Genomic DNA, 23790 nt, shown 5'->3' on the forward strand with positions numbered 1-23790 from the left:
TTAATGCGTTCAAATGTAAAATTTGTAGTTCATGATTTGACTTTGATAACTCTACTTTGACTATGTCATAAATAAAGAATTTATTTCATTATTTATTTATAAAAAGTAAGATAATTGTTAAAATAATTCTTAAAAATTCATACAAATATTTGTATATTTAAATAAATAGAGATTTTTGTGTTTAATAACCTATTGTTATACATCATAATCTTTAATTTTTTCGATAAGACATGTGTTATATTTGTAACGAAGGTACTATGTCGCGAAAAAAACGTAAAGCCCTTGCCAACAATGGAAATGTATTTACAAAAAAACTGTTTGCAATTTTGCGCTGATCATTTAAATTTGGAAGATTGGTCACCACTGTTGGACAGTATAGTGCAAGATCAAAGTCTGTCGAAAATTTATGTGTACAGTCGATGCCGCTGCAAAAAGATTAGAGAGAAAATAGACACAGAAGAAAAACTCATGAAATTACGGTAAAAATATGTTGAAAACTTGATTTGGCAAATGCCATTTTTAACATGGAACTTTTTAAATGACTTTAATACTTAAATGGAAATATATTAAATAATAATATTTCAATTATTCTCCGGTATCCGGTTTTAACTATAACTTAAAAAAGAACCATTTCTGCATCCTTTCTAATTTAATTTTTGTAAATTAAATCAATTTTATTTTTAAAGTTATTTTTCATGCAAAACATTTGAAACCTAAAGCAAGATCGTTATATCTAGGAGGATAAAGAAATAACTTTTTGCAAATTTTGTATACTCAAAAGTAACGGAAAGCATTTACAGAAATTAACATATAGAGATTTAAAACAAATCTTCTTTTTAATGATTCTAATACTTCTCCAAAATTTTTAGCGTTATAGATAATATTTGAAAAGTAAAATTAAATGCTATGATTATTTTTTTCTTTTGGATACTACTCCCCGTAAGTTTAAGCTTGTAGGTGACATCGTGATAAAAGGACAGTCGAAAGGAGAATTAAAAGATACAATAAAGGCAAGAAATAATGATATAAAAGGCATTCTGCTCGCACGTTCAGGAGATGCGCGCGGAAGGATCGACGACAACCAGTTTTGTACACGAATTGCTTGCTACGTTGCTTCGTTCATGCCATCGCAGTATGTCTGAAGAACTCGTTGATGGTTACCAGTCTCACACTTGATGGTATCCCTCTGTCACCCAAGTATCTCAGAATTCTCAGCGATGGATTGGCAAACAATCGTAATCTACGAAGCTTGTCATTGGCCAGATGTCGAATAGGCGATGCAGGTTGGTTGAAGTTCCGAAACATTCGAATTTTTAAGTAGTCAGTACATCATTTATATCTATATTTTAAGTAAAACTTTCTCCCGCTTACAATCCTTTTGACAAGGTTTTTTAATAAATATCAAAGACTAATGTGAAAGAAAGATGAAGTTAATGGCAGCATATTTGTGTTTGTATCTGTTTCCAGGATGTAATATATTATTGGAAAATTTGCAATGTAATTCAAGTCTTCATGTTCTGAATCTATCGTTATGTTGTCTCACCAATAGAAGCACTACATACTTGTCATCATTCTTCAAAAAGAGAAAAGCGGATTTACTACAAAGTGTTTGGAAGGAGTCAACATTATCTCAAGACGCTCACACAATAGTGGTATGTAATACGAGATAAATATTATTCTAATTAAAATGTCACGTTCTTACCCAAATTACTTAATATTGTTTTCATTCGCATTTCAGGAGGAAGGATTGCGAGTACTAATACTTGATGGAAATTATCTTAGCGATATTGGCTTGAGGCAATTGACACGTATGCTGAGAAATGACTTTTGGCTGAAGACACTGTGCTTACGGTGTTGCGGAATTACTCAACATGGAGGAGAAATTGTGTTGGAGCTTTTACAAACCAATAGCGTACTTACACAGATTGATCTCAGGGATAATGAAGTGTCGGCGGATATACTGCAGATTATTCGCAAGTTTTTGAAAAAAAGGAAAAGCAAAGGTGAAAGAATATCGATGAAGAAAAGGTTGCTGACCCACAAGCAAATCTTTGTACAAGATATGATTTCAAAGGACAAATCTTCTCAGCGTATATCGAAAGGGAACAAATTTCTCAAGGCTCAAGCTGTAAGTTATTGAAATTTAGTATCAGTGAAAATCGGACAATTAGACTTTTAGTGATATTATTTATAACTTTTGTCTTATGTCATAATTTTTCTCTGTTAGCATGCTCAAATTAAAACGCAAAAAGATCACAGTTTACAAGTGCAGCAAACAACACAGGTACGGAAAATGAGAAGAAAAGGTGGTAGGAAATGTAAATCACATAATGCAACGAAACCTCGTGTCAATTGGACCAACGCAGACGAGTTAAGAAATCGGCTATCTCTTATGATTGAACACAATCAGACTTTGATGAGAAACTTGGAAAACAGCACAAATTTTCTATTGAAGGAAAGAGATCACCGTTTGAGTGCGGAAGAGGCGTATCATAAAATGCAACCCAGACTGAGAAATCTTAGGAACAAAATTGCTATGCAAAATTCTATTCATTCAAATATGTATTATGAAAATCAAGTTTATGCCAAACTACAAAACATATTCAGAGACTTGAAAATATCTACAAACGGTAAAATGTTAAGAATGGATGACAAAAATCTTAGCGAAGAACCTGCCGAAAATAAAATTAAATCTATCGTTTGTTAATTTACATAACCGTTTAAACATGAAATTACCGAGTCTTTGCATAAAAATCAAATTATTCCCAACAAACTTGTGTCATTGAAATAATTTTAGATTATTTATATAACTTACTCTACAACTTACTGTAGAATTACTTAAAGTATAACAATTCAATATTAAATTTGTACAAATAGAAATTATACAAATAAATGCATCAATTACCTTAATAATTATGTCTAGTTTTTCTATTTTTATTGTTTTTAAGTTAAATTGCGTTTTGTTTCCAATTTTTCTCAAACATTACGTAGTTCGGCGCGCCACCACAAGATGGACGCTAAACTTGTATGCAATCACAAGAAAAATTTATTCAAAATTGATCAAAGGTTTATATACACACATATGTATATACAGGGTGTTACTAAATTCATGTTACAACGCTTGAGGGGTGAAAATACAAATCAAAACTAACATTTTTTACCAATACACATGGGGACGGAAACGAACCCCTAACCCGTTGGAATGCGCGATAAGTTCAGGGTAGGCAACCCGTTGACTCCTAAAAGCCGTGGTTTACGGCCAGTGCAAACCGTTGAAGAGTTCACCGAAAGAATTATCCAAGCGTTTGATGATATACGAGCTTCCCCAGGCAAGTTGCAAAGGATAAAAGAAAACATGATTCGCCGTTGCCACTTGTGCGTCGATCAAGGTGGTCGTCATTTCGAGCCCTTGCTCTAAAATGTGTTATCGGTTTACAGAACTGTTAATAAACCGTCGTTTAATGGAACTGTTGTTGTTTTAAACAAAATTCCAACATTTGTTCTTAAACGTAGCGGCCAGCGTAGTAAAAGATGTGCACAACGGGTTGCCTACTCTGAACTTTTCGCACGTTCCAGCGGGTTAGGGGTTCGTTTCCGCCCCCATGTGTATTGGTAAAAAATGTTTGTTTTGATTTGTACTTTCACCCCTCAAGCGTTGTAACATGAATTTAGTAACACCCTGTATATATTCTTATTCTGTACAAAATATATTTTTCACGTTTCTGAAATTGTTATGTTTCACACAGTCAATTGTCGCAAGAGATTTAAATATGCCATGGAAGTTTTAATTACCTGAAACAACAACCATATTTGTTCCTACACAATGCAAACATATGTTAAAATATATAATGTATGCTATATTCTAAGAGTTATAGATGCCAATTTGATATATTAAAATTTGAAATCTTAAATCACACACACGCATATAATTGTATATAAGAATGTTTTAAATATAATGGATAATCTAATTGAACAATTCAATTCTCCTATAAGATGATCATAATTTGCAATTAAAAAGTATAGAAAAAAGATCAAAACTTTTAGTAACAAAATATAACGCTATATCTGCCTTATAACTTACATCATCAAACGTTGCGATAGATAAATGGAATAACTTTCTTGCGGTAATTTTAATCACGTTACTTGATCGTGCAATTATTAAAACGAGACCAATTGCAGTTTTGTGATGTAAATTATACCAATTGATCATACACGCCATTTCCCCGACGTATTTACACTAGTACACAAATCACAATATAAAATTAGGAGGAGGAGATTATTGACAAGAAACCGTGCAATTACATATGTGTATATTTAGAAAAATGAATATTGAGTGAACATAAATTAGTGTTACTATTTAATGTACGACGTGAGAGAGATTCATCCAATCGAAAGATTAATTCGCACTCTCGATCTTGGGACAAAATCAATTTTCTCAAAATTTATTAATAATGCCTCATAAACAAATAATCCGAAATAAGCCATTCTTATCTCGCTAGAAGCGCTGAAATCTTAGCCTTCCAACGAGACCAAAATCATCTTGCTACGATTTTTCTGTGCGACGATTTTGACGATTATATCGGCTCGCGATCTCGATCTCGGAAGAAAATTAATTCTATTTTCAGAAATATTAAACGATAACTCATAAACTAATAATCCGAGATGAGCCATTCTTATCTCGTTAGAAGCGCTGAAATCTTAGCTTTCCAACGAGACCAGAATCATCTTCCTACGATTTTTCTGTGCGAAATTCTTGACAATTATATCGACTCGCGATCTCTTAATTCTCATTCAGAAGCAGCAGACGTCGCATATACGCGGCGTCTCGCGCGGTGTCTGGCGCAGCGGTGTTTACTACCGAACACATGTGCCTCGTGTGTTTTAATCCCAGTTTTTTTAGGGACGTAGTACGCCCGCGTACTACTTGCGTAAAATTCGCGCGGCCTTTTTTCATGAATGGTGCGCGCGCGCAGGATTTTTAAAACGCTATAACTTGGCGAAAAATCGACGTAGAGACACGAACCAAAAACCAATCTTCTTCGTTTCGCATCCCGCAGATATCTACACTGAATATGTATGCCCCTATCATGAAACTTACACACAGCAATGTAATAAAAAATAAAATGCTGAAATATAAATTATACGTATAACTGCTAAATATAACAATTAGCTGACAAACTATGTTAGACTGTACAGCAAGTAAATTAAAGTTTGATTTTTTATCATTAATCATCCCATTTTATTGACATGCTTTATTTCTACTAGCACTTTGGAATAATTAAATGTGTCAAGTTTTGTATCAAACTTGTATACTTTTTGCCGACAAAATTTGTAGCACACACTGTTCTGGATTTTCACTAGAAAATTATTTAAACTTTCTTTTGTACATACAAGATTGCTCCGTTTATATCGGACAATCAATACAATTGCACTCTGATCAAATTAAACTTTGCATTGTTCTATTTTTGTTAAAAATAAACTAATACTTTTTATTTGAATTAAATTTTTATCCAATAAAAATAGACTAACTTGTAGAGGCCCTCCATCATCCCCGCCGATTTTGATCGGCGGTCCTCTTTTCATTACAATTTAGTTTTATCGTGTTTATTATTTATGTTATTTTACTTATAATATACTTTACAATGCATAGAACATTATAATGCATAGAACATTATAAAAGAAATAATTACATTATAAAATTAAAAATATAACATATGTACAATAACTACAATATTTCTCTCGACATTATACAGGGTGTCCCTGACTATCCGAATCTCTACCTACCCGTACACCGATCTATAGATCTACTTATCCATACGTACGCTTGCCCAAAGGTGGACATTGGCTACGTAGTTCAACGTGCACGTTTCAATGTCTACAATCGCCGGCGTGGCCGCTCTCAGGTTTCTCTCTGCACGCACGTAGCACGGAACGCAACCAAAATTGTGCGCTGCGTTATCCACTTGAAAATGAGCGTAGCACTAATACGCACTAAGTGGACGGAGTAATTCAAAAAATGAAAGTGGACGTAAGGCGCTGAAAACAGCCTAGTGAAACGATAACAAATAAAACGCCGGCGTAGCCGCTCTCAGGTTTCTTTCTGTCTTAAAACAGTCTTGAATATAAGATTTGAATATGAATACCGGCCTAAAATAGGTACAAGTAAGGGCATCTGTAGCAGTGAACAACGAATACGAACTCCGTTCGTCTTATCAATAATCCGTATTATTGTACAGTAGATACATTATCTTCAAGGTTCCCTTATCGATTTAAACGTACTTAGTCGGCAGTATACCGTATATTGCTATTACCGTCAAGAACATTGATTTCTGATGTAGCTAGGGCTACAAAGAAGGTACGAGAATAACCGACGCTTGATACTCGCAGAGTTCTTCTTATTGATTTTAAGAGGGACAATATCTAAAATTCAATATCTACCGTTCTCAGTAGAAGAAATGAAAAGTAGCAAAAAAGATTGATCAAATATATTTTGCGTGACACTTTAGTGTTCGTTATAAATTTGAATATATTTGCCTTACGCACATGAGTAAAGGAACAAATAAAAATCCGCACGCTATATAAAATAAGAAATTCCCCCTCTTTATCTCGAAGTTAGAAATTAATTAAAAAATATCTCTCTGCGTACTTTAATTCTTCTAATGGGAACTATTCAAACTATTCTATATCTCTGTTATTTTTAACTTATCATTATCACTATTTTATAAGAAAATAAAATACAATTTTTCTTTGTAATAAACATAAAACAAGTACTATTAAAATAGCTACAATTTTCAAAGACGTTTAAATGATTCTATTTAATTTTTCTTCTTTTCTTTTTCCTTTTCTCTCTTCTTCTATAATTTTTTGCATTATTGTATAATATAACAAAGATATTACCAATTTGAACTCGCATAACAGGTAAAATGATAAAACGTACAGATGGTGTAAGTTTATCCAATACTTATGTCTTTTTCATTTACTTATCAATATTATTTTAATACTGGTTGATGTAAATATTTCTTGGAAATAATACCGAATTGTATCAAGAAGATATATTAAACAAACTTTGCTGTGTCTAATTTTAATTTTAGTTTGCCACTATAATTACTACGATTAAACAAGAATCTCAATTCCTTCGTGATTTATCTTGGTAAGATAATAAGGTTCTCTGACTTAACATTCTTCAACTACTTCGTCGGCTACTTTTCCCTCATAATCTCCCAGCACGATCGCATAAAATTACTCCTTCCCTCCTGGTTATTTTGGCACTGGCGAACAAACGCCGGAAACTTTTCGGCCCCACTGACGCGGGCTTATGCTAATGACGGGAATTCTAATCGCAGATTATAATTGTTAATTCGTTAAATGATCCACAACTTTTGTGTATTTCCATTTTCCTGCGTCGTTCCATTTAAAACTCGTTGACTTATGTCCGGTAATAATGTTACTTCTTTTTTTATATCAACCAAAAACTGTTCTTATTCCTCAAAGCAATATTATTTTTAATTCATGCATTAGTATTAAAATAAAAAAGATTTAAATTATTATATGACAGATCTTACATGTAATATTAATTTTAATTTATTAATATTTCATATTAAAATATTTATTAAAAAATGCAAGAAGAAAAACCTATGTATTTAATATCGTACATTAATTATTTATAACAATAAGGAAGTAGTAGTTTAAATTTTAAATAAAATTATTACATTCCATTTAAAATCATAGTCTCGTAGAACGTAGATATATCTATGACAGTTCGTCAATATTTGAGACTTTAAGTTTCTAGCTTGTAGTTTTTAAACTTAAAAGTCTTGAATTTTTTACAATCGTCAAATTTATAGAGTATAAAGAATTAATCATCTTTTTAGCTGACAGTTCTATTCTTCCGCCATATCGTCAATTTTTCAGAAAGCTTTTAAAGTATAAAATTGGATAATTTTAATAACATTAAATAAAATTGGAGCATTTCGAGAGAAGATCTGGAAGTAAATGTTTAGAGTAGAAAAGAATATAAAAAGCAGTTTCGTGGAGGATTCACTCGCGGATAAATTCCATCTGTCGAACGTTCGTCGGCTGTGCATGCCAGCACTCGTCGCACAGCCAGCTGCAATTAATCCATTTTATAGATGCTGACGATGTAAATGAAGTTTCCGGTCGAGTGTCCGGAGCGGGAAAAGAGTGGATGGAGAGCGCCGGTGCGGTGGAAAAGGGAGGCCAAACCGGCCCGTTCGATGCTCGTAAAAAAGACCGTGGCTTTAACCGCCCGGTTGTAAAACCCTCTGGAAGCAATTAATAATAACCGCCCTTCGCAGTTCTCGCCCGAGCGATAAAGCGAGCTCCCCCGCCTTTTCGGCGCAATCGTATCGCAATGAGAGCATAAACGCCGCAAAAGATGTTGGTTTCAACTTACTTCATTCACTGTGATCAACTGTGACTCCATGCGTTTGTCCAAATATATTCATGATCATCGCTGACTGGAATGACGGGAACAATGTAGAATATATAATAGCTTCCTTATCTGAAAAATTCAGACTATGATAATGCATTAAATTAATCGTTGGTAATAAATTTAGCAATTCACATTTCGATGAGAAATGCAAGCAAGGATTCGCGATAACGTATCGAGAGATCATTGGGCGATTGATCGTGCTGCGGAGAAATATCGAAATTACTCGGCTGGCGAGTTGCAACGACTTTTCTCAGGACGCTCGACCGGGCACGACGGGAGTTTTGTTTCGGGATGACGGAACACCGTTCACGGACAAATCGTAACGTCGTGTCGAGATATCGGAGGAAGCTCCTGTCGGCCTGCAGGCCTTTCTCGTCTTTTCCTGACTACCGGCGACCTTAGCGCGGTGATGGATGAGAGGACGCAGACTTTGCCGACAGCGCAATACCGTATCGGAGTAAGGGAAGACATGGACGCAACATGTGCAATTCGAAACGTTATACGTTTTCGTATATACGTTTCCACCGCGCGATATTGCCGCACCGAGTGGAATGAGATAGCGGCAGGTAATACGTAAAGGCTAGGAAGAAAGCGGCTTGTAAATACGCGCGCGAAGATAAGATTTCTTTGGGGCCTATCTCGGGAGAAAAGGTATCCTACCGCGATTGCCTGTTATCTCCGAGGCAGAGAACCTTTGGTGTGACAGTGACGTTCTTGTGATTCTGTCCTTTGCAGAAGCGTAGACAAAACTAATCAATATATGTTATGTGCAATATTCAATACAATTTTATATTTACATGCAAATAGTATGTATGTATGCACTTGTACCTTACGTAACAAATAAACTTCTACATTGGCTCCTATAATAGTCGTGTTTGTTATTATATTTATTAATCTACTGCGATTCAATTTATCTCGGAATATGGGGGAGATTTTGCAGTCCCGTTACCGAAAAAAAGACGCCCTCCTCCTCTCGCATCGATCATTCGCAACAGAGTGAAATCAAACACCGGTTTTCATCGGATTCCTTCGTGAATCTCGCAGACGCGAAATACTCCATCGGCCTCGTCTATGCCTGTTTATTCTCAATTTACCGCGCCGAGAGGTGGAAATCGTGGCACGAGTTTACCGTGCAATTTTCGATCCTTTTCTCCACTGTCGTCTCACCATCCGCCACTGCCCCCTTCTTTCGCCCATCCACCCTCGTCGCAACAGCCTGCAGCAACACTCCCGTCCGTCACCCTCCATTATTTACCACTTCGAAACGTCGAAGATGCTTCTTTCCACTCCGGTGCTCGAAAAATTTCATCCGCAGTCTCTCCAGTCCCGGCACAAGAGCCCGGTTCATGAAATTCGGCGACGATCTTAAATTGCTGCGACGCGTTCGGAAATTTTCCGACTGTCCTGCCGACGATTCGCGATTCGCGCTGTGAATCGTATTGCAAATCTCGTGGTACGGTCGACACTGGATGAACCGAGCAAATGCAAGTTCCTTCCCGAAGTAGGGAAACTTATCTCTTCAACAAAAGCGCAGTCTCTTCTCTACATGTCAAAGTTTTATTAAAATAATTAATAATAAACAGGTAATAATTAGTGGCGAGTATGACGCAGAGAAATGTGCGCCGCTTAGTAAACAAATGAACGAAAAGATCCGAGTTAAAATCCACGGACACCGCCGGTGTTTTTCGGAATCTCTCGAAGGGAAGTGGCAACCACCGAGAATATCTTGCCACCCCTTTAAGGGTATTATATAACGGTCCAGATGGGAGGTTTTCTTCGGCAAGGTTAGCAGCCTACCGAAGATGAAGTAAAACCAAATGCTCAAAGCACCAGAACGAGAATTGGATAAAACAGGCTTTAAGCCTGGTACACGAGAAAGAAGAAGAAGATGATAATAATTATATCATAGTTTACAACTGTTTCATCTCATTCCTATCATGATTATTATAGCCCTATAGTTGTTATTTTATTTAGATTGACAGACGTTTATTCCACGAGTTCCCTCGAAAATCCGCGCAATCTTCCCCCGGACATGGCCCACGTACCTAGTTTGACATGATAAGGCTCGCGAGATGGTGAAGAAAGTATACCGTTCCACGTGCAGCGGAGCGACGATCGCAACCCTCGGTCCTCGCGCTGAGAGGGGAGGAAGGCCGGGGGGTTGAGAGAATGCGCGGGGAGAGCGGGGTCGGTCGCTTTGTCGCGCTGCCTCGCTCACATGTCGAAGTTATGAAAATTAATAAGAAAAATTGCCCATAAATTCGACGTCTCCTTCGCGGGCGCGCATCCCCAGCGCCCGGGACCGGCAATAAAATTAGAATTATGTCGCGGCGGCTCGCGCGCGCCGTCCTCTCTCCCCCTTTCACGGCCAGACAACTCCGTACGGGCGGCGAGCGCGCTGACAGCCGCCGGGGGGTTGATAGCGTTTGTTAGCGGCGCCGGAATGTGTCCCCCTGCCCCCTCGGTTCTTAACGTATGAGTTACCCGCCAAGATTACATCCATGCCTTACATCCAGGCCGCGCCTTCCCCGTTGAGCGGAAGAACCTATGGTTATTAAATTCTGGGAGCACCTCCGATCCCCCCCCTCCCGCCCCCCTTTTTCTCTGTTAGTCGTATCTCTCGTCGATCTCGCGCACGGTGGTTGACTTATCACCGCGACGGTGCCGCGCAGAAAGAAAGCGAGTTTCGCCAGCGAGTGGTTCGCGGGGGGTCGACGCGAGGGGCGTGACCGGGAACGAGATGCACAAGAATTTTCATGAATCTTTTTCATCGCGCCCCCCTTCCCCTCAGCTCTCGAGTAAAAGGAGGAGAAACGCACGATATGGTTCGATCGCGAAGTGAAGAGGGTGAATCTCTCCTTTTTTCTTTCTTTCTTCGAGTTACTTATGGAGTCGGCGAATTTTTCCGCTCCCCCGGTCTTCGGTTTACCTTTAATTCAGGCTGACTTTTGCACAATCGCACGATCGCTCGTTTCTCCTCTTCCAGTTCAAGCTTAATGGAGCATCGTTTTACATAAAGGCAATGCTATCTCGTTGGAGACAATCACTTACCTATCTATATATTTTCAAATCGTGTAAAAATTAATCGCTTTGCCATAAAATATGATGTTATCGTTTACTTTACGAGAGTAATTGAACGTTACGTCGGAAAGAAACGGTATATTGAATTCACATTTTAATAAATTGCAAGTATAGGCTAACTACATCTTGCCTTAGACCCGCATTAGTCGTTTTCTATATGTTTTTTAGTCACGTCGAAAGTTGAGATATAAAAATGATGAAAAATAATCATTCGTGGACATTTATTCGGTCGATTTACGGAGGAGCTGGTAGAATCTCTTTTTGCATCCCTCATTACATCTCTCCCTGTCTATTTCTGTCTTTCACTTTCAATTTGCACCAGCCACATCTTTCTCTGATTGTGAAACCTCATTCCAGATGGAAATCATGAACGTCGGTGGCGTCGACGACAAAAATACATACGTCAGTCAGGGAGTAGTCGTCGTTGTACGCGCCGGTGACCACAATCCCACCGTCGTGTGTGCACACACGCGTGCAATAATAGCGCACGGCGGACGCGTCCGGCGGGTCGAATCGATGACGAGCTGCCAATCGTGGAACGGCAATTTAGCCGCGAAACGAGGAACGAGTCAGTTGCCGGCGACCGCGAATAATCTCGGCCGTAGTAGATCCTCCGCGATCCATGAGCGTGTGTCTACCTGTGCCGCGACGATAATCGAAAATCGCCGCTCGATCGACGAGGTCTTTATTTCGGGGGAGGGAAACATCGTGTCCCACCCCGCGCGCTTTCCCCCTCGATTGTTGTCCCGTACGCCGGCGAAGCTATTAACTTTGACTATCAAAACAATTTGCGCATCATATCTCGGCGTCATCGAAACGGCGCAATCATTTTCGTATGCGGAGTCATATGCGAGCTCCATTCTCTCTTTTTCCTTTCCACTTTAATTCCCGTATTAATGAAACATATACGTTCCACGGAACTTTTCTTCGCGTTACCGTTGGAACGGTACACGGGGAGACCGATATGGTTACCACATGTCTAATTAGGGTTGGCACAACTCCAATAAATAGTAATACTTGGGACAGCTATATCTGCGATTGTCATACCCACATTGGTATGATAAGTAGCGGGGACAACTATATGCGCTTTGTGCAGCAATCTTAGAGAATGTTGCAACATAAAACAATGCAGATGCCCCTACTATTTATACGGCAACATTTTATTGTTAGTTATTTTTGCCTTAGCCGGTCTTTCCGTGTACGTCCCAGTTTGCGCATCTGCAACGAAGTGGAATGAAAAAGAATTATTGAAAATGAAAGAAAAATATTTTCAATGAAAAATACGTATTTTCGACGGATTGTTTTGCTCCGCTGGTATCGCGCGGCGGCCGTAAGGATCCGCGGGAATTTCTTCGGGGAGATAAAGCATGACGTCTAATTTGCCGATTAAAAGCGAGCCGTTTGTACAAGGGGTAGTTACCGTTTTAAGGGAAAATACATTGGAGGTTTAAAAGATTTGGAGAAGCTTATCTCGATGACAATGCTGCGGAAAAGACAACGTTTCTCGTGGAACGGAAAGCGCGACGGTCCCACTTCCCTTGCTTGTATATTAATAATGGAGACAAGGGGAAAAAAGTCCGAAAGATGCCGTTCTTCCCGCGCCGAACGATCCGCGGATAGCGAGGTTCTCGAGGTATCTTCTTATTTCCGACTCAGATTATCTGTCGAAATAAACGTTTTACCTTGCACACCGTGGATCGTCCTCCAATGACAGCTCGCGGCAATTAAAATTGAACGTAGGAGATAAAGCCGGCAATTACGAAGTACTTGCTCGATATATCATTTACGAGACCGGAAATTAAAACTAGATAGATTCCACGGATGTGATTCCGCTCTTAATCCTTATCCGTCCCTTAGATATTAATGGACTAAACTAAATTGTTTCGTTTTCATTCTTATTTATTAATTGAGAAACGCGGATGAATACCCGAGTCGAAATTTTGGCCCTGTGTTGAACCTTTAATCCCATACAGCACGCATGTCTAAAAGACATCTTTAAGACGTCTGTAGTAGGACCTAAGACAGTAAAGGAGGTTGAACTGCAAGTACAAAATTTACTCTTACGTTAAAACTGACAGTGTTGAAAATTCCTACTTTTGCCAATTTAGCATTAAAGTAGGTCCTTTTAAGTAGGAGCTAGAGTAATTTTTTAGAATTAAAGATTCAAAGGAGGAGTAAGAAAATATAATGTCTTCAAAGCAGGTTATTGCTGGTCTATGTAGGTGTCTAGATCAGCTAAGTAGGCGTAAATTATCCTTAAAAGTATCAAATAGTACGAAAATTTCGACTCGGGTGACGGCATGTAAATGTCTTCGTAATGGGATGTAGATGTTTGAATCAATTTAGGAGATTTACTGGAGCGCACGTAAATCCGGTATCTCTCTTGCGGTCTTGCATCCCTCTCTCATACACGTGCCAAACAATCAGCACTTTCCGCGCGAGGGAAAAATCAACACTCCCGCGTTCGCAGAATGCATGGCGATGATGTTAAAAGCGTGACGAACATATGTATGTACAACCGGGATGATAAAGTCGTTCATCGGTGTGTAACACGGTCTCTCTCACATATTCATTAGCCGCATTAGCGTTTTCCTCCTCGTGGCGTTTACGCGCATAAATCGCTCGTCGCTGGGCGTTGTTTGCCAAGTAAAAAGGGCGGCGGCGCAAATTAAAAATAAAAAAGGGAAGAGGCCAGAGGTTGTTTGCTCGCGATCGGTTACAGAATGCGGTGGTATATGCAAGCGGGGCCGCGGGAAATCAGCTTTGTCGGCGTATCGGGTTTCCGCCGTAAAAGCGCGCCAAATTCGGCGTCGATTCGCTTTGAGGTACAGGTGCGGCAATGACGTTTAATAAATTCGCCGAGAAATTAACGCGCCCGTTGCCCCGGCCGCTCGAAGCGTCAGCGGCGCGCCACGGCTGTCGTTTTCCCCGCTTTTCCTTCGGGCTTGACAGCCAAATTAAATTGGCAGAACGCGCGGCCGGCGCTTTTCGTCGCACTTTTGATAAGGCACCCGCCGATAAAGCCGACAAATTGATTCGCCGGGGGTGAAAGTCAGCTTTTTCCTCTCTCGCGGCATGCTAATTAATTTTTACGCGGGATATATTTACCGTGGAAATATTCGCCGCAGGGGACAGACGCGATTAGAATTTTCGTAGAAAAAAATGTTGCGCGCCGTGTCCTTAATTTGAAGATACTCGACGAGATTCGCGCGATAATTTCAGCGCGTAGCAAAAATACTACTGCTAAGAGCTCCATTTCCTGACGAGCACGTTTTACACGTTCACCAACATCCACCCAAGCTCCCATTCGCATCGCTCTTCCTTCGCTAAGGCTTTTAAAAAGCCCGTAATGCACGCGTATTATTCCGCGCTGACCATCCGGGGCTTTCGCATTCGGGACGGGATCCGGGACTGCGCCACTGCTAGAATCGCTTAGCTACTGTGGCACTCTCAATTTTCCCAAGCAGCAGCCCGTCTCGGGAAAGAGCATCCGGCCACCGATAACGAATTCGTTTGCGAGCTACCGCCGCGCATATAACGATTATTCAAATCACCTCCTCCGTGAAACGTCAGGAGCTTCGCGGTATTGAAGGATCCTCCGGTGTCGCTCGCGTGAACGACGGGCTCGGGGGGATGCCGGGAGGGTAGACGAGAGGGTAAGACTCAGTCGAGGAAGACGCGGCTCCCACCTATACCTACCCTATTCTGACTGAGTATCAACCGATCTGCGGTAGGCGACCCAGGCCATTAGGCAAAGCCTGTTGCCGTCCTCGCCCAGCCTGGATCGTCTTCTCTCCTTTCAGCCCGCCTCCGCCGCGCCGTGTCGACGCCTTAACTGAAAAGGGTGAAGCACGTGTTCCCGCGGGGTGCTTTTTGCACCCCCGACGACGGGGTTGCCGCGCGCGCACGGAGGTTTCGCGAGCCTGCTAAGTCCGCCGCCGCAATCCGCGGCACGTGCGTTTCCAAGACTCAACCCCCTACTTCCGCGTAAGACACGACGCGACGTCGGTCTCGTCAGGGTTCGCGTCAGCATCCTTTTACCCGTGCCTGCGGTTCGTTTACCCGACTCTTTCGCTCTCTCTCTCTCTCTCTCCCCCCCCCCCCCTCTGCCTTTCTCTCGCACGTACGTCTGCCTCGCCTTGCTTTTTCGCAGGTAATTTCGATATCGGTGCTCGCGCCCGCAGCCGTTCGGCGCCTCTCGCACCGAGATCGAAGGATTTGACGCCGCGCGTTCAGGTAATTTGCGGCGCTTCGAGGTGCGCGCCTGTTCGTGCCCTCGCTTTAATACCTACGTTGTGCGTACGGTACGTTGTTCGCCCTATGCATTATGAAACGCCGCCAATGCACGAAAGATCCCTGTACCGTGGGAAGGGGAGATTTTCCGGAATAAAGCGCGCGAGTTGATTTTCCGCGGAATTTTTAATTACGCATACTAAGGGGAAACATTTTATCAGATCGGATTTATAGCACTTAAAAATATTCTCGAAGAGATAAAAAATTAATCGACGAATGTCACGACAACGCAAACGCGTATAGCAATCATTTAATTTTGGTATTCGCTTCAAATGTATCAAGTAAATTAATTTTTATTCGATCTCTGTGTAAACTGCCTAAGAAATATCATTAGCAGTATCTTGCGTTAGCGTTTTACGAAACGCGACAATGAGATGGAAATTAATAGACGACGGTTGGACGCGCAAAGTAGTAGCGGGCATTACGGGTCAGACGGCGTTGGCCGATCTAATTGAGTCTCGTTTCGAGTGCCCGACGCATAGGTAATTCTCGTTAGGCCGCCTGCGATAGTCCACTTTTTGTTATTCACGGCGAACATTTTCGGGAAGGGCCACACCCGTCCGGACTCAATCCCGTTCAAATTTCCGGCCTCGAGGCACCTAAAGGAATTAGCATTCGATCTCGCCGTGCACGGCAAAGCACCTCATGGGAGCCGGCGCGACGTCCAACGGAAAATTCTCATCGTCGTCGCTTTCGTCGGTGCAGTGGCAATATCTCCCGTACGTTTCCGCGGCTTTATCCTCCATACGCGTATTAATTAAACAGAAATCGGGGCAAAAGGGAGAGAAAAAGAAGGGAATTCTTGATCCAAATACCGGCGGCAGTGTAATCTTCGAGGCGGTTCGCGTTCGCCTAGAATTTCGGCGGATTTACAACGCGGTGGTAGATTATTAAATAGACAAGGGAAAAGGGGGTGAGGGAGCGAGAAAGAGAAAAGAACGAAAGAGAGAGAGAGAGAGAGGGAGAGAGAATGAGATAGATATAGAACAATTCCCGCTTGCATCGATTCGCCGTGTAACAGCTTTTCCGTGTACCGATTACTCTTTATAAATGCATGCGTATTAAATGAGATAAATCAATTCATCAGACGGGTCATATTAAACCAATATTAAATTTCTGCACGCGGAAGTTTTTATTTAATGCTGAACAAAACGCAATCAACCGATTTTACTGTCGTACCACGCGCTAATGGTTATTAAGTTAATATCTTCGATATTCGTTAACTTGATATTGTTCCATTAATTTGGCGGAAATAGGAAAACCATGGCTAGGTGTAAGTCGATGCGGGAAGATTTCGTTCTTGCTGAGAATCGAATTGATATCAAATCTTGTTTTATATTAATTTTAAATCGACCAATACCTCTCGTTACGTATGTGACTCGAGAGTTACTTGAGTTTGTTAACTAAATAACGAACATCATTGACCTTATGTCGATGCCATTCGAAAATTGATAATGAGATGGAAATAATCTGCGAAGTGGTGACGGACGTTATAGGTCAGACACGGTCGGTCGTTCTAATTAATTCATTTTGATCGCTCGGCTCATAAATAATTCTTGTTAATCATTAAATTATATCAAAGTCCATGCAGTATGTACGCAATGCAAGCAATAAGATTTTATGACGTACCACAAATTTTTTAATTTTTACATTTGACACTCGCTTAACTCTTATGATTTTTCATTCTGCCATTGTCTTTGTTACAATAAAATCTTAGAACCGACTCGACCGACCGCGCTGCCATTCTTTCTTCTCACATAAAGCACGTTTAATTTCTCTTATTAGTTTCAGCGGACTCGGCACAAATTACGAGCGAGCTGGCGTGATTCGACGGCATAATCCGCGGAATCGAAAGGTGCCGGTCAGCCACGCGTAATGGTAGTAGGCGAGATAATGGCACGGTCCGTAGGTCTGGCGTTAGGTAATAATGTTGCCCTATCAGGCATCGATTAGGCCCTTTAAAGCACCGGCAATCGAGCATCGCCGGCTGAGCCGAGTGCCGGCTGCCCCTCATTAACCCGATTGCACAAATTGAGAAATAATTATCGCGCGATTCCGTTACAAGTTCTCGCAATCTCTGTGTTCGTTTCCGATTAAAAAACTATGCGTTTCTTATCTAACAAGTATTCGAACAAGATCGACAGGAATAAACTACATAGCTGCAAACGCGGACAATTTTTATCACGCAAAGAGAGAAGTAATTTCTTTGTAATTTTAAGAATGTCAATATTTCGGAAGCGGATAGACTTTTCTCTCTATAGTTGCTTTGTTAAACGATACCTTCGAGCTACGTTACACCAGAGATTTCTCAGAATCTATCTACCGCAAAGTGTACGCCCTCGCTAGCGAAGGATCTTTCGGCTCGCTTTTCGAGGCGGCGGCAGCCTCAAACTCATGCCCCACGCGGCAAACGATGACAGCTACCTCAACTCTATAATCTTTGGTCTCGATTACTCAAATTTATTGCTCGCTGACACGTCTTCGCGGCTTAAGCAGAAGCGACGTCTACCATATCGACGTAAAGTGGATCTTAAATATTTCAGCGATACCTGCCGAGCCTGACTACTTACCAGGTCTCCGGCCTAGCAAACTTCCGTTTCATGGAAACGCAACGTTAGTCGAGCTTTCCAAAGTTATATCCCCATCGAGAGGACTAATTTGCTCGGCGAGAGTCATTCCCGCTACCCGCGGCAACCCTTTCCCGCACATCGCGGGTCCTTGCTCTTCCGAGAGGGGCAGACAACTCCGACCCCCATTTCGGGGGGCCCGTCTTGGATCGAGTCGCGTCAATTGAAAGTCAAAGGGAAATTCCGCACGGATGTCTATCTCTGATGAGAATTGGACGGAAACATTCGATAACTCTCTTATGACGAGGGATAATTAAAAGGACGAAGAAATGGCCGTTCGCGTCGCAGCAGGAATGTCCCGTTTTAAAGAAACGCGTCGAGCGCTCGTCACACGCAACGAGGACCGCTTCCATTTGGCCGGCGAGTCATTTTCTTTTTCGCGGCAAATGGCAAACGACGTTCGTGTTTCCCGTGTATTAATGTAAATGAGCTATGAACGCCCATTCAGTGTACGTCGGTCGCACGAAACATGGCGGCGAGTCGGTTTGGAAGGGTGGCTATCGGGGCAAGGGTGGTGAATGCGGTTGAACAGATCGACGGTGGAGATAAAGGTGAAACCGTTGCCTGACACCGAATGACGATGAAACGATATAATTAATGAAAGCTAATCCCGTTGGGATCATAATTAATCCGATATCCGTCGTCGAGCGAACAGTTAAAGAATGAAAATGCGCAGGTATGCAATTATCACTGTTGACGTCGCAATTTTTATTTTCTCGTCGTTATCGGCGTGAAATTTTGAGATTCTTCGTCGGTGTGAAAGAAATTAACACGATAGAGCAAAATAAGTCAAGCGTACAAGTCACGCGAGAAAAGATAAAATCTAAAAATATTAGAAATTGACGTTTACTTGACAGTCTAAATTAATTTCCATGAATCTTTTTGCAAAGCTCGATCGCGAAATTAATGTTTATTAAAACAGAATATTTTTTTATAGAAATGTATAATTAGAACTCTCTTTCGTTTGAAAAGAAACATTGTATTTAATTAACTCAACTTGTATTTAACTAACTCGCTCACATCGTTCTTCCAATTTGCAGCGCACAACAATCGCAAATATTTCATTAAATATTCTGGAAATTAATTAAAATCCTCTCTAAAGTTTGCTTACGAATTTCCCTGGACCAATGGTCCTCAAATTGCAGGCAAGTGAGATTTAACGTAAAAAAAAAAATCGTGCCCTTAGGCCTGTAACTGAAGCTTGAGAATTATTCGTATCGTCGTAATATACCGGAAAAAACTGCGAACGGCAGGGAAAAGCGGCGAACGGCAAGAAACAAAAGTGCCGCAGCACATACGTGCGCGCCGGCGGGGTGTCCGTTCCCATGAGGTACATACGTTGCACGCACAACACTCGCGGGGGGCACAGATTGAAACGGGGGGGACCAAAGCGGGTTGGAACGACGTGTGGCGGGGCACAGCGGGGACGGTCATGGGGATTGCGAGTTATGAATTAACTGTCACCGCGTCTTTGATTTGTGATGTCTCTGCCGCTGCGTCGCGCTATGCCGCCTCGCTCTCACTCTTTCTTTTCCTTCACGTTCCCCGGCTGATGCGATCTATTCCCCCCTTCTTTTCCAAGGCGATTCCTCTCCTTTCGGACGCCACCCCTTTCTACTGTTCTTCCTGCGATTTGCCTTCGTTTGATTGATTGCGCTAGATCGAGCTCGATTTCAGCGAGCTGCATCTCCATCACTGTCCTTCTCCTTCTTCTATAACAACGGCTCTTCCCCTGCTAATACTTTTCTCTTTCCTTCGCGCTCTCTCTCCCTTCCTCCTTTTGTTTGCTTCCTTGTCAAATGACAGTGCTAATAACGGTATTAACGTTCACATAATTGTCGCTAATGTTCCCCCCTCGCGTTGCCACTCGTTCCTCCGGTCTGTCGATTTTCCGGCGGAAAGTTAACGATCGACCCGGCTTGACACGACGGATGAGGGAATTATTCGGATGTCAGCGACCGTACGATTGAGTATAAAAATTTTTCAATCACAGCAAAAGTACTGCAGTGGCAGTCGATTGCGAATACCGCTGCAACACGCGGATGTTACACAGTTAATTTTCGTTTTACTATCACAGGTGTGTCCGGACCGAGGGTGATGGTCGTATTTGGCGCACGTAATTTAGTTGCGGTACGAAATGGATCGCAGCATTAGAACGTTTAGGAATTTAAATAAAGAAAAAAATTGAAGCCGGAACAAATAATGCGATTAAAAGATAACAATTGCAATAAGGAATAAAGTTTTTGCTATCGCGAATAAAATCTTTTTATCTATATGTCGATGGTGACTCCCGAGTTCTTTCGTGCCGCGGCTCGTATACGAATGTTAGATAGCGGTGTTCGTGAGGGAGCAAGAAGGCATGATTGATAGTGCCAAGGCACACGCTTCGCACGAAGTTTAGACTTTATCAGTGAACTTATCACCGAAGGCGCGCGACTCGCCTCTTCTTCTATCCCGTCCGGCCGCGTCTTCGCCGTCAACCTGCGAAATATCCGCTCTCGCTCCTCCTCTCCCCCCGTCCTAATTAATTTAGTTAATTATCCGGCGAGCTTGAAAACCGCGCCGGCAAAGACGCCGAACGTACGGCCAATCTTCTATCTTCTTCGCCGATAAAACCTTAGCTAGAGCAAGCGTATTTCGTGCAGGCGCATCTAGCTTCGATACAGACGTCGATACAAACAACGAAGAGTCCTCGTAAATTCGCTTCTTGAATGCCTGCACGCATTATTTCGCGCATGGAGAGCGAGCGTATCGTCTACCCGTTATCGCTCCGAAATGCTGAAGGCATCACCGGAGGCGCACCACCTTACAATCTTACTAATGAAGGTGGGTTCTTTAATCGGAGATAGTGCTCGTTGGATCTCAAATTCGATATCTTATTCGTGAACTTCAACGAACGCAAAGACAGATCCTCTAATTCAGGATTAAACGAATAAGAACACGCACAAAGTTACCATTACGGACCGATTATGAAGGCGACACGTCTTGTTAATTCAACGCAATCGATGATGCCGCGGACTAATAATTTTGCATACGATAATTAATGTTGCGTCGCAACGATTATGCATATTGATATTACATGCTGGATATATCGTAATGAATCATATAACTGACAAATTAGCTTTAAATCGCTTGAGAACACAGATTATTGTTGAAAAAAGTAATACTAACATTTATTTTTAATAGAGAGAAGATTGCTCAGTCAATGAAAAACTTGGCGGTGTTTTTTTTTTAATAAATTCAATTACTAATATAAATTGAAACCTTTGGCAGTGCAAAAGTACGAGCCGATGAAAATGGCAGCTTTTACCTGTATTATTTCTATTCAATTCATCGAATGCACATGTAAATCTCTTTTTTTCGCTTCTTTTTGTTATACATTTTACTACACCTCTAAAGACCGCGCCATACCGAAAAAGCACACGACGTTTTTAATTATTTCTACCGTTTTATTTTTCGCAAAACTTTCTATTTTGAAAGGGCCACATAAACAGAGGGGAGCTACAATTCAGAAGTGAAAGCCTCGGCCTCGCCGGCTCGTTTAATGTTAATTACATGGCGCATAGCGAGCTATGGCGTGGTATGGGTGGCACTCTCAAGATAATTCGATGCAATTTGTCCTGCAACCTCTGAAGGTAGTCCGGCTGAAAAGGGATAAAGGCTACTTTCTACACTCGACGATGATTATCGAGCGGTTTTAATAATTAATTTCATAACGACGTCGTTAAAGTTCCGCTCGTCGTTGATGCTTAAAGATCAGTTTAATTTTGCGACCCTTCTAAAGTTTCGCGTCTCCGCCGTGACGTGCGTCTCTCGCCCCTCGTCCTCCTCCTTGAAACCCGCGGTATTTATAGAGAATAATTGTCATCGCCGCGATTCATCTCTCTTTAAGTTTTTTTCACGGCGCCGTAATGAAATACCGTTGCGCCTATAGTTGTGAAAAAAATTTTTTCGACAGATATGCCTGCGATTTTCCTAGTTTAAGCAAAATTGTGGCGCGGAAAAATATCTCGGAATTTCATTTCCGCCCGCACTTCAATTCGTTTCACGCGATATCTCTCTCAATTCGATGCTACCGCGGCGTTACATTCGATTCGCACGATACGTCTCTATTTTTATTTTTATCAGCAACTCGGTACTGAGTGAAATACTCGCTACAAAATTTTCCACAGTCCGCCTGCCGCGGCGATCGGAGGACGCGTAAAACTCGCATCTAATTTTCCCGGAAGTCACATTTCAATAACTCGTCGATTCCGCTGAGCCGGCAATCGACGCTCGCAGACACATGCCGTATGCACGAGGGATACGACGCTCGTACAAGACGACGCCGGTTACAAGTTAGCCCCTACTCGAGGCTAAAAGGGGAAAGAGGGACTCTCTCACGAGAGGAGGTAGAGTGCGAGCGTAAGGGGTAGAGAGAAATAATGCGAGTGCTGCTGGAAAGCGGTGCCCGACAAAATTACAATTTGGGGGATGTAATTCCGCCCCGGAGAAATGGCCTCCACATACCGCGCGCGGCGGGGGCGAGGACGGATAGTTGGATGAGGGGTGCAAGTAGGTAGGGGGGAGGGACGGCGTTGAAGGTGGGAGAGATTTATCAACAGCTCGTTCCGCACTAACTAGACGCCGGAAACTCGAAAGATATTGCATCAGCGAGGCGATGATAGTGCCACGACGACTGGCATTAAATTGCATCCGGCCGTTGCAGGAATTTAGCCGCCATTACGGCATCCCTCTCGTCTAGCCCCCCCGCCGTGTGTACGCCTTCCTGCCACTTTCTGCACACCTCTTCCACACACGGTGACGTGGGTGCAAACGGCTCGTCAGACGTTCCGACGACGTCGGTCTCGAATATTAACTGGGCTCTAGTCCTTATTTATTGACTATGTCAAGATATTAATAACGCTACGTAATAAATAAATAGGAAATAATCCTTTCCTCCTAATAATAATGTACGTGATAGCATAGTAATATAATTATGTCACGTTAGCATTATAGCGTCGCAATTTACTCGGAAGAATTATTATTTCGCGATAGCTGTACCTCACGCATGGAAGAAAGATTGTCATGATACAAGTAAATTTAAGATTCTTAGTTCGCAAGGTTCGTGACTGTTGAATCTGCGTTAAATTTTTCTAAAGACGGTCGCGTAAAAATTAAAATTAACACGTAAATGTAAATTAGCGTATATAGATTTCGTGTAGCATACTTGTGCTTTTGGAAAGTTTATACCGATCAAAATTGCCACATGGATTAATTATTTCTTAGGTAATTATGTAGAATAGGGCCTTTTCCGAATTTTGATATTTTCTTGCGGTTTTCTTGGTGAAAATCTTT

At 41.6% G+C, this 23790-nt stretch overlaps 1 protein-coding gene across 1 annotated transcript; it reads left to right on the forward strand.

Annotated features, from left to right (window-relative positions):
- The first annotated feature begins 374 nt into the window (after positions 1-374).
- LOC105568851 (protein Cep78 homolog) lies at positions 375-2910 on the forward strand. Its single transcript, XM_012024843.1, has 4 exons — positions 375-1283; positions 1468-1652; positions 1739-2128; positions 2228-2910. The coding sequence occupies exons 1-4, from the start codon at positions 1154-1156 to the stop codon at positions 2705-2707; spliced, it is 1185 nt and encodes a 394-aa protein (XP_011880233.1). The 5' UTR covers positions 375-1153; the 3' UTR covers positions 2708-2910.
- Positions 2911-23790: the final 20880 nt, after the last annotated feature.

The sequence above is a fragment of the Vollenhovia emeryi genome, unplaced genomic scaffold (genome assembly GCF_000949405.1).
Source record: "Vollenhovia emeryi isolate VEMERY1.0 unplaced genomic scaffold, V.emery_V1.0 DF939127.1, whole genome shotgun sequence".
Classification (NCBI taxonomy): Eukaryota; Metazoa; Arthropoda; class Insecta; order Hymenoptera; family Formicidae; genus Vollenhovia; species Vollenhovia emeryi.

Bases quoted from the DNA above. Each gene is read 5' to 3' on its own strand.
- LOC105568851 (XM_012024843.1), top strand. From the start codon at position 1,154: ATGGTTACCAGTCTCACACTTGATGGTATCCCTCTGTCACCCAAGTAT. The intron at 1,653-1,738 runs GTATGTAATACG...TTCGCATTTCAG, and splicing joins AAGACGCTCACACAATAGTG to GAGGAAGGATTGCGAGTACT. The intron at 2,129-2,227 runs GTAAGTTATTGA...TTTCTCTGTTAG, and splicing joins AATTTCTCAAGGCTCAAGCT to CATGCTCAAATTAAAACGCA.